This window comes from Entelurus aequoreus, linkage group LG09, assembly GCF_033978785.1.
Source record: "Entelurus aequoreus isolate RoL-2023_Sb linkage group LG09, RoL_Eaeq_v1.1, whole genome shotgun sequence".
NCBI lineage: Eukaryota > Metazoa > Chordata > Actinopteri > Syngnathiformes > Syngnathidae > Entelurus > Entelurus aequoreus.
The window spans coordinates 42,463,840-42,476,309 of NC_084739.1; the positions used below are offsets into that span (position 1 = coordinate 42,463,840).

General features: G+C 36.9%; 1 protein-coding gene across 2 annotated transcripts in view; it reads right to left on the reverse strand.

Moving 5' to 3' along the window:
* The window catches only part of LOC133657447 (inositol polyphosphate-5-phosphatase A-like), a 441,346-nt gene that overhangs the window by 308,147 nt on the left and 120,729 nt on the right, over positions 1 to 12,470 (reverse strand). For both annotated transcript variants that reach the window (XM_062058790.1, XM_062058791.1), the window contains exons 3-4: positions 8,898 to 8,998; positions 6,325 to 6,412 (exon numbers count right to left, since the gene is read on the reverse strand). In XM_062058790.1, coding sequence (XP_061914774.1) covers positions 6,325 to 6,412; positions 8,898 to 8,998 — 189 coding nt within the window. The remainder of the gene's footprint in view (positions 1 to 6,324; positions 6,413 to 8,897; positions 8,999 to 12,470) is intronic.

A 12,470-nucleotide genomic window follows, 5' to 3' on the forward strand; every position in this document is an offset into this window, starting at 1 on the left:
CACGGCCTTACCCGGTTTGTTCCCACAAAGTTGCAGTTCTGTTAAGGTGTCATTTTCCAGGGTCTATGATGTCTAACCCAACTATTGATTGAAAAAATAATCAAGTCATTGTCGTCCATATAGTCTATGTCCTTATTACTCGGATAATGTCACCTACACACACATTCCAGCGTGAAAGGATATATCGGCTGTATCCTGTCAAGCCACAGAGGCTGATTTATGGTCGGTCGCTGCTCTCATTCCTGTTCTGCGGACCACAGACAAGGGATGCCTTTAATTTCCCATTAAAATCCTTTGGAACAACTAAGGGTTGAGTACTGCTGTGTGTCACTGTCTATGCATGTGAACAGGCTTGATTAGACAACGTCAGCGTGGTGTTTATTCATGTCCAAGTTTGCTTGTGTGTCTGTGCAGCCCTTCAAGCATCACAGTATAAGTGTGTGTCAGAAAGTGGGAACAAGAGCAGACATTAGATCACATCATTCTAGACGACATGAGCTGCAGTTCCCGGACCCACAATAAATATTAATGGCTGAGAACAAGTGGATTGGGAGTTGAGTTATCAGGGTGGGCTGTCCTAATTGACATTTTACCTGCTGTATACCTTAACGGGGCTGTAAAATACCCGCACCCAGCCGCAAGGGTGATGTGTCACTCAAGCACTAGAGAAGACATTGTTCTTGGCTTCAATATGAAGTTTCTACATTTTGCAATTTTGAAGCTAATACAAATAATAACTGAAGAAATTACCAAATTTAAAAGATGGTTTGACAAAAACAGACTATCCTTAAACCTCAGTAAAACTAAAATAATGTTATCTGGTAACAATAGAAGGGAAAGTCGAACGCAAACACAAATACAAATAGACGGAATAGAAATTGAAAGAGTAAATGAAACCAAATGTCTAGGTATAATGATTGATGATAAATTGAACTGGAAATCTCGTGTAAAAAATATACAACATAAAGTAGCCAGAAACATGTCAATAATTAATAAAGCAAAACATATTCTATACCAAAAATTACTCCATTATCTCTACTGCTCGCTAGTGTTACCATATCTGAGTTATTGTGCAGAAATATGGGGGAAATAACTACACAAGTACACTTCATTCATTAACGGTGTTACAAAAAAGATCAGTTAGAATAATACATAATGTTGGATATAGAGAACATACAATCCCTTTATTCATTGAATCGAAAATACTGAAATTCCACGACATAGTGAATTTGCAAACAGCTAAAATTATGCACAAAGCAAACTACAATCTGCTACCCAATAATATACAACAATTCTTGTCAACAAAAGAGGAGAAATATAATATTAGAGAAACATGTAATTTAAAACATTTGTACACACGTACAACCCTTAAGACCTTTAGTATATCAGTATGTGGAATTAAATTATGGAATGGATTAAGCAAAGAAGTCAAATAATGAACTAGTATAGTCCACTTCAAGAAACTCTTCAAACTTAAAGTGTTTACAAAGTACAAAGAAGAAGAACCATCATAAACATTTTAAATTTATTTAATCCATCCATTCATTTTCTAGATAATCTAACTCATCTCACCATATGAAATATAACTTACTTCACTAATTATAATGTATTTATTTTTATTGTTATTACTTATGGAGTATATTGTGAATAAATTCAGAACAGGAAGGCAACAAAAGTTTTAGCAACTGTTATGTAAAGGAAAAGGGGTATGATTCAATAAGCTCTGCTTCTTCCTACTTCTTTTCAAACATGTTGAATAGAGAAACTAGAAATTGTGATGTATCATGTTGTATGCATGCATGTTCCAAATAAACACAAACTCAACTCAACACTACAATGTTGAACTGAATACAAATAGTCTCACCTAGCCACTTTTATAACTATGTAATGTTTAGTGCTGTTAAACAATACTTTTTTTTAAGTCGGAATAATCACACCTTAGAATGTTAATTAAACACGAATAATTACAGAAAGTTACTTGTTTGCATAATTTAAATTACCTTTTTAAAAGACCCCAATATCATAATGTCATACGAGAACATATGTTTTAATGTTTTACTTAATGCACGTCATTTATTTGTTCAATCGGTTTTTCATATAACAGTGTTTCCCATGTATGTATTTTTCATTCTTCACTTTGTTTTTTTATTTTATATTTTGCGAAACAGGAAGGTAACACTTGCCTTTCATGGTGATGTATGTGAATCATGTTCCACAAAATATTTAAGACAATAAGTTTTAAGCAACAGTATTCTGTAGCTGGGCAACACACACACACACACACACACACACACACACACACACACACACACACACACACACACACACACACACACACACACACACGTGCAAACAAACACACTCACAAACAGCAGTGCACTGCACTGGGCGCAGAGGGCAGCCGACTGGCCTACACGAGTAGTATTAAGTCAAAGTTTAATATTCGTTTCCACAGAGTTTGGTGCCTACAGTTTATGCCTATAAGTAGAAGTACATTGGTTCTTTTATGTTAATTTTGTTTTGCTAATATCTAATTTGCTTAACGTTTCAGAATGCTAAATTTTGTTAGCCTGTCATCAGGCTCGACCATTGTACGTTAGCATTAAGCTCGCCGCATAAGAGCCATACTTTATCCTGTATAGTAGATTTAACATGATTCGTACATGTATGTGCACTTCATATGTAAATTAAATTACTTTCCATTGTGACTGTTTTCCTATCTGCCAAAATTAATTCCAACATTCAGTTTGGGCAGAATAAAATATGTAAAATAAACCAGGGGTGTACAAAGTGCAGTTGGCAATACATTGTTCAGTTCAGTTTCAGTTTATTTCTAACATGCATACAATATAATGTAATGCATCACACAATTCCAGTTGTTTCATTACAGCAGTGGTCCCCAACCACCGGGCCGCGGCCCGGTACCGGTCTGTGGATCGATTAGTACCGGGCCGCGGAAAAAATCAAAAAATCAAAATAATTATTATTATTTTATTTGTTATTAAATCAATATAAAAAAACACAAGATACACTTACAATTAGTGCACCAACCCAAAAAACCTCCCTCCCCCATTTACACTCATTCACACTCATTCGCACAAAAGTGTTGCTTCTTTCTGTTATTAATATTTCTGGTTCCTACATTGTATATCAATATAGATCAATACAGTCTGCAGGGATGTCCGTAAGCACACGATTGTATTTTTGTATTAAAAAAATAAAAAAAATAAAAAAATACCATCAAGAACAACAGACTGAGTCTCCTCACTCATCTTTGTGCTGGCTTATGCATTGACCTGATCACTGACTGTACAACGACCAGCGCCGCCTTTCAGGTAACCAACCACCTGCAGTTAAGGTAAAGGTGTATGTGCGGTCAAAATAGATGTTGACCTGTTTCTTATATTTTATTATACACAATATCCCCTGTATTTAAAAAAAACAAAAACTCTTTGAAACTACACAAAGAATGCTGTTTGTGTAGTGTATTGTGTATGAAGGGGTTACATCAGACACAAAGGCATTCCACATTTTTGGGTGTGAAATTCGGGTGGAAAAATAGAATTATAAGAACGGATTGAAATAAAAACAATAATTGTGGTAATAATCGTAGATTATTTGGCCAAAAGATGTCAGCATATCAAATGTTTCTGGTCCACTACCTCACAAATACGTTTGTCTCTCAATAATACCAAATGGAAGCACACACACACTGCAAATAAACAAGCTGACCTTTACTTTGACATAAACTTCCCACATTAGCATAGTCCCACTCAATCAAACAATTTACTCGCACTTCCTGAGACACGAAGCAACAACATACAGAATACAACAACACACAAGCCTTGAGGCCCTGAAAAGTCTTCCCACTTACATTATCTGAAAATTGACAGGTGCAGCAGACAAACAATATTCCCGCAGCACGGGGGGAAGAAATCGAAGATCAGGAAAACAAATATGAGATATGTCATCAAAGCTAAATGGCAAGCCCTGTGTGAGGCGGACTGAAGGACTCAATTCATATTTACTGTTGCCAACATTTCAATATGGACATCACAGAAAGGACATAAGATGTTTCTCTCGCCACAGACGGATTTGCAAAGACAAGCGCAAACCGTGATCTCTATTTGATGAGAATAGAAATACATCAAAAAAGGTTAATCTATACACAAACACTATTAGATAAACAGCTCATAATGCCAAGATATGAAAAGGCAGATAATTACATTTCTAAAAGGCCAGCGTTTGTAATATTCTTTTAAAGAGCACATGTGACTCAGCGGCTGCTGTGATTTATGAGCATTTGTGGAGATGCAATGGAGCGCGGTGGAAAAGCTGAAAACGTGTTGGGGAACAACGCTCGAAACGATTCAACAAACACACACAGACGGTGACCTCGCACTGTTTTTGGATCCCATTCAGGTGCTACAAGGGGGTATTTTTTTTTCACATAATCTTGGGGGGATGTAGTGAGGATAGAGCAACACATCTGTCGTCTGCGCCTTCAAAAGTAACGGAATATAAAACCAGGCTATGACATCAAAAGTATGGTGGATACACTATGGTTAAAAAGCTGAGGGCACAAATAGTCAATGAGTCACACTAACTTTGAGTCTTTGGCGCCACCAAGAGGACAAATCTACTTGGACCATAAAAAAGACTCAAGCTCGTACAGAGTGGCTATAAAAACGCAAACACAAATGCATTTATATAATTAGAATTATTATTATACTCGTTATATTTAGAAAATAATAGCATCCATCCCATCCATCCATTTTCTATCGTATATATTAATATATTCCATTCCATTCCATTGTTTTGACCTGCTTGTTTGATAGTTTTGGTCAGGACCTTCAACATTACAAAATGAAATGTTTGATCCCATCTATGAGAATTGTGCGAATAATGCCAGCAATTAAATAATTTGACAAAAGGCAAACAACGCACACTTTAGGATGTAATTTTTTGCCTGACCAGGGCTCAGAAAATCTGCAGAGACTCCTCCCACCCCCAAAAAGGACTGTTTTCACTGCTGGACTCTAGAAAGAGGTTCCGCATCCTCGGTAGCAGAACCTCCAGGTTCTGTAACAGCTTCTTCACTCAGGCCATCAGACTTTTGAACGCATCATAATAATCCCCTCAATTCCCCCCAAAAAGGGATTAACTCGCTGAAATATAAAGACAATATAACATACATCCATAAACCTGGACTCATATGCAAAAGTGTAATATATTTATCTGTATAATAATCTATTTATTTATATCTGCACCTTATTGCTCTTTTATCCTGCACTACAACGAGCTAATGCAACGAAATGTTGTTCTTATATGTACTGTAAAGTTCAAATTTGAATGGAAAGGAAGGAAGGGAAGGAAGTCTAAGTGTAAGTCTTAGTCGAATTGAAATGAATCATTTAAACCAACCTGATCAGAATAACAAGTTTGATCATGTGACGAATTAAATACAGTTGTTGTTGACCTTATCACATTGCAAAGTGATATCTTCCACAACAGTATATATCTATAAACACATAGTTGGTGTTAAAGTCACTTTTAAATAAAATTATCTTGTATTTAGTTATGTCTGAGTTGCAGAAACAGAAAAGGTTTCTTTGTCTGCCCATTTAGATGTATGTCGCTATGTAGGAGATACAACTCTGTAAAATGTACATCGACTCTTAAAATGTGCAACAGAGATGTTGTTTTCATCAGTAATGAGGACTAATGCGGGAAAGGAAGCAGTCGCTCTCAAACTAATTGAATTTGCTATTTTTATAGTAGTGTTGGTTGTATCAAGTGGAATGGTGAGGGCAACAAAACACCCACAAATTTGTCCTGAAGCCAGAAGAAAAAGCAACAATGTAGAAAGTAAAGCATCTTTGATTTGGGTCATGAAAGGCAGCCTTGGCAGGTATATTATCAAACCTCTACTGCCATCATGTGGCTGTACAATATCACTAAACTGGATGGCACTATTAGAGTACCACATATATTTAAAAATACAAAACACAATATGTATGTTCAATTAAATTGTTTCATGATGACTTATCACATTATAAGATTAAAGGCTGCTGAAAAAGGTTCAGTGTATCAAGTGTGCATGTATTGTAATAGCTGGATTCACAACAGTTGTACCATTAAACCAAGCAATTTTGCATAGGAAAGGGTGATGATTCTGATTTTTTTTTAAAAACCACATACACTCTACCACAAGTGTGACCATAAAGTAGCTTGTGTCAAACAATCTTGGATATTGTTCTTAATGCCAAGATTTACAGAAATGGAGGTTGAGTTATATCACAGAACAGTATGACGAAAACTTACAGTAAAATGTTCCTGGGACTTGTAGTTCTCATCGAGGTAGACACGGGCTCTGCTGTACTCCTTCATGGCATCACTGGACAATAGCTCTCTGGCCAAACAGAACACAAACACACACTTTTGATGCAAGCAGTGTTAGGAGTAAAATGTGTCTGGTTTAATACAATGTCTTTGGTTTATTACAAATGTGTGTGGTTTAATACAATGTCTTTGGTTTATTACAAATGTGTGTGGTTTAATACAGGGCTATTCAACTGGCGGCCCAAGGTCAGTTTAAAAACTTGGGAGACAAACATTTTTGCAGAAAATTCCTAAAAACACTGGAGTGCTCCTGTTATATAGAAAAACTTGGACTACTTTCAACACATTGCACTTGCATTAACATTTTAACGTTGCTAGCAAACATCCAACACCGGGGTGCAAACTTAACTCCTAACTGGAGTGTTCCCCAAAGCACCCTTTTAATTCCTCTCATTTTTGGCAGCTAATTATTATTTTTGTAATTATTTACGGAACTAAGGAGTTGCTGTAGCTTCTTTACTTCAGATGCAGTCAGAAGTCATTTGGTCAAATTCTTTAGTTATACTAACAGTGTTCCTTAAGGTTCCAATTTAGGTCCTCTATTTTTCATCATTTAGGCTATTCAACTGGAAGCCTGCAAGTTCAGTTAAAACATGTGTGGGAGACTAAAATGTTTACAGCAGATTCTTAAAAACACTACTACAGTGCTGTCATAGAGATGACTAGCTTTTTTGCAGAGGGTCCTTTAAAACAGCAGAGCGCTCTTGTAACTCTGACAAAATAGACTGAAATTAAATATCTACTGAAGAGGACACTGGTTCTGAGGAATATACAAAATAATACTAATAGTGAAGGAAAAAGTTTGCCCCTCGGTCTTTAGCTTTCTGAAAAAGTTGTGCCCAAAACAATTTACAAGCTGAATATCCCTGGTTTAGTACCGGTAGCACAAAGGGGACCTAATATGGAAGAGCAACTTTTTTACCTATTAGTACCTGTTTTGGTGTATTTAAAACTTAAAACTTAAAATCAAACCATGGAGGCATGGTGGAGATTTTTATAAAACAACATTGCCTTCTACTTCCTTCAAACAAGCCGTTCGGAATTTGCCCAATTTTTTACATCTTGTGACATCAGCGGATATCTCCATATAAGTTAGAAATTTACCCGGAGGCCTTTGCGCGTCTCCGACATTGTAGTCTAACATTGTAGTCAATACGTTTTTCATTTTTTAATATCCTCTTACTGTGGGCAGACTGGTTCGAACATGCACCATCTGCCATTTTTAACTCAAAGTAGCGTATAGTTTGTACTTAAACCGGTCAGTAGAATCAATATGGAAGCACTAAAAACTACACGATGACTGACGGGGAAAAGACACAGTCGAAGTGGAGGCACGTAAATTTGACCGCCCACACAACGACGCATGCAGAAGAGATGGTCAGAAAGTGGTTTGAAGATGGTCTGTAAAACATAATCCACACACAATTTTGACCAAAGGACCACTATTACATGTTATGTCAGACCTGGGCAAATTAAGGCCCGGGGGCCACATGCGGCCCGTTAAGCTTTTCAATCTGGCCCGCCGGACATTCCCAAATATTTTTTTTAGATCTTTAAGATGGAAAGTGTAGCTGCCATTATGATGTGCAGTAATGTTTTCAAATTACCATAAGTCTTGATCGATACAACATATTTCAATGGTTGGAATCTGCGCTTTTGCATGATATTTTAGTGACTAGTGTTGTCCTGATACCAATATTATTTGGATATTTTTCGGTACTTTTCGATACTTTTCTAAATAAAGGGGACCAGAAAAAATTGCATTATTGGCTTTATTTTAACCAAAAATCTTAGGTGTGGCAGACCGGTACTTTTCATAGGCGGTATGGTACCGAATATGATTCATTAGTATCGCGGTACTATACTAATACCCGTATACCGTACAACCCTACTAGTTACTATGGTAATCTACGTCACAGCAGGTCAGACGAGGCACCAATCAGTGTGGGTGGGGAGTGTTTCCACAGAGTGTTTCCAGAGCGGCCAGCCTGAAAGGTGGGTGTCAGGGACAGACGTGGAAGGAGATTTTTACAAGAAAGTTCAAAAGCTTAGTGATATATCACACATATCTGATTGTAGATGTTATTTGTTTTTTTACCCTTCACGTTCATATTTCGCTGTGTTTGTTGCATTTTTGTTGCGTTTGGCTTGATTGTAAAATATGTCGATTGAGAGGGGGTGTGACGTTCATATGTTGTCAATATTCAGGGTTTTATCGTTCATAGAAAAAAAAAAATTCCATTCCTTTTTTAAGGCGGTCTGTCATAACATTTTTAGCATTCAATCAGACTTTATTGTGAGGTTTTTTATTAGTTTACCTAAAAATAGATATACCGGCCCCCAGACACATTTTTCTCTAAATTTGGCCCCCGAGTCAAAATAATTGCCCAGGGCTGTGTTATGTAGACCACAAGGAAGCGTTTTAACTGTAGAAAACAAAACATCATACAACCCCTTTAGCATCATCAAAGTCCATTCTGCAAGGCAATACTTACTTGACAAAACTATCCACGTGTGACATGGACTCCTCGTAATTCTTCCCACCCACTTCTTGACAGTGCACAGCTAAGAAATGAGGCTTATGTGACTGAACTGTCTGTAAGGGAGGAGAGAAAAAGATTGAAGTCAAAACACTTACAACTGGAATGCCACTCAGTAATATGCAGTTATAACAATCCTGATCTGGATCAAACTGAACATTTTCACAGATGCCTGCATTTTGCAATCATTGCTGTGACAATGTGACAAAAATAAAGTAGAATGCAGCCAAAACAATTTTATTTGAAGTTATCCTAACACAGCTACAGGACATGCTTGATGACACCAGCAAAAAGTACTTAGTGAGCTTGTTTCACAAGCATAACGTGGCCCCGTCACTTAGGGATGTGCCTCCAGTGCTGAATTCATGTGCATCAGGGTGTGACGGACACTCACGTCAATATTTGTTCTGACAAATGGCTTTCTATACCAACACCAGTTCTACTGCAACAGCAAGAATATGGCAGGAATGTTTAGCAGAATCGGATTATGGAACCTGTGACAAAGATCTAAGAATTGCATTATAAAGATGCTGGTGATTTATACCAATGAGTCCACATTGTGTGGTAAGATCACTGCAACACACTTGAGTCCTATGACCTTATGTTTGGAGGTGTTTGTGAGAACCCTGTCAGAGGTGTTCAGACTGGCTGACCTCTAATGGAAAATCAATACAGAAGGGTGATTTACAGCACTCGGGCACTCACAAGGTCAGCCTATGGGTGGCAGGCTGGGGTTATATATCAGTGTCACAGAGTATTGTGGGAGGGGGAGCTGGAGAATCTACAAATGGTCAGTGGGTCCTAACCTAGCCCTGTTTCTTGACCAGCAGCCCACCCCAGCAATGCATTATGCTCACTACAAACCCAGTCAAATAAAAGTAATGTATGGCAATAACGCTATGGATTTTCCATCAACCTATGGCTTGTCACTTATCTCAAATGGGCCTAAAGCAGCTCAAACTTGGAAAGATTGGTGGACCTATCAGCTCTGAGTGGAAAAAGGGCACATTCTCAGGAAGATTTAAACTATTAGCAGGATAGAATGTGTCTTGTGTGAGTAGAGTTGTATGTACGTATTTGTGTCATTCAGCTGCACTCATTTGTCTTTGCAAGATGAAAAACATGTATTATGCAAGCACTAATGGCTTTGTCAGAATCACCAATATGACCAGCTCCAAAACAGAGACAATCAATTAATTACTCTTTTTATAACATACTGTTGCATCATCGTATAAAATATTTTATTCCTCCCAAAACTGTTGTATTTTTTATGGATATGTTTGAAAGACAAAATGATATGAGCATCCGTATACAATACCAATCCAAAGACCTATTCATGGATACATACAATGCTGTACAAACAAGAGCCAATTGGTGATTATTTGTTTTAATAAACCATATGTTGTCAACTTTGGATACTGAACACAATGGTTTGAGTTAAAGTTATTAAAGAGAGGGACAAGCGGTAGAAAATGGATGGATGGGTGGATGGATGGATGTCTGATTGATGCATGCAGATCAATGACTGTAGGTTAAATTAAATAATGAAACTATTAATTTCTTAGTTAGATTTCTTTGATAGAGGTGCTATACTATACATGTTCAGATGAATCACATGGTTGATTTAAATTCAATGAATTCAGATTGAAAATAATTTTAGTCTATATTGTTTTCTTTACCATGAGCAAAGCGACTCGAGAATAGTGCTGCTAATTTTCAAATGACAAACGTCTCAATTTATTTTTCAAATAGTCGACTATTCGAAACTGCAAATTTTAAAAAGTGGTTTGTTATTTTGTTCACTCTGCTCAACAATGAATTCTGCTGAAAGCATACAGGATTGTAGTTGCTTTGTGTAGTTGTTGTATTATTCTCTCGTAACACTCTAAATTGGGGTGCCCATTAGGTCGATCGCGAACTACCGGTCAATTGCGGAGGGTGTGTCAGTCAATCGCCAACCAGGCATTAAAAAAATAAACCTAAAAATTAGCGATCATCAATCGTCACTATAAAGTCACTTTCATCAATTGATTGATATTTACGGCACCCGAAGATCTTGTGAGATGACGCTGGCTGCTACAAGTTCAGTATTAAGAAGAAAAAAAAGACCGGCAGGAAGGCGAGAAACAATTTTTATTACAACAGACTCTCACGCAGTACCTGCTGTCAAAAGCCTAAAGGCCAACCGCACAGTTCCTGTTTTCACAATAAAGGTTCTGCTAAATATTGCCTGCGCTACAAAATAAGAGTCTCAGAAAGCTAGCCCACATAAGCTAGCAAGCTACGGAGTTTGCCGTCAATGTATTTCTTATAAAGTGTATAAAAACAAGTATGGAAGCTGGACAAATAAGATGCCGAAAACTAACCACTTTCATATAGTATTGGACGGAAAGGAGGACTTTTTTTCTCCTCCACAATGTTAATTAAAAAATGTCTAAGTTATCAGCACTACTGTGAATCCTGTCTGATTCCAATCAATGCAAGTCATCAGAATCAGGTAAAACACCAACTTATATTCTTGTTTTCATGAAAGAAAGGAATCTATATGTTAAACATGCTTGTATATGTATTAAACACCTTTAACATGTTAACAAAAAACGTCTGTTCCATACATAAATAAATAAATAAATAAATAAATATATACACTACCGTTCAAAAGTTTGGGGTCACATTGAAATGTCCTTATTTTTTAAGGAAAAGGACTGTACTTTTCACTGAAGGCCCTAGTGTGTGAATGTGAGTGTGAATGTTGTCTGTCTATCTGTGTTGGCCCTGTGATGAGGTGGGGACTTGTCCAGGGTGTACCCCGCCTACCGCCCGAATGCAGCTGAAATAGGGTCCAGCACCCCCCGCGACCTCAAAAGGGACAAGCGGTAGAAAATGGATGGATGGACAGTCTATTATACAGCATTATTCACATGTGAATAATATAAATACAGTCTATTATACATTTAAGTACAGTCAAAAAGGAACATATGCATTATACAGTCTGATGGCTGTCGGCATGAAGGACTTCCTGTGTCGTTCCGTGTAGCATTTTGGGAGTCTGAGCCTTCCACTGAAGACTTTATCTTCATTAGCCAAACTGCTTTGTGTTTTATATTGATATCAAAAAGTATACACCAGGTTTTACATTACTTGTGGGTTTGTTCCTTTCACAAATGTATTACTTTATAAAGCATTCATGTGACATAGCACTTTGTTAATGTTTTATTGTGTATAGTTAATTCCAATACGACATATTTCTGCTCAAACTCTTAATGGATCTGTCCCGATACAGCATGTACATACATTTAGTACATGTACATAAAAAAATATAAAAATAGACATAAAGGCATAATGTAATTAGAAAAAGCTGATATGTTTATATTATTAATCAACATAAAGACATAAAGGATAACGTTTATCTATAGCCTTTTTATTAGACACCCCAACACTGTTTTACCTAACATTATAAGATGGATAATCCTGATTAATAATCGTGATTTCACTATTAATAAATAATAATTGTAATTATTATTTCGGCCA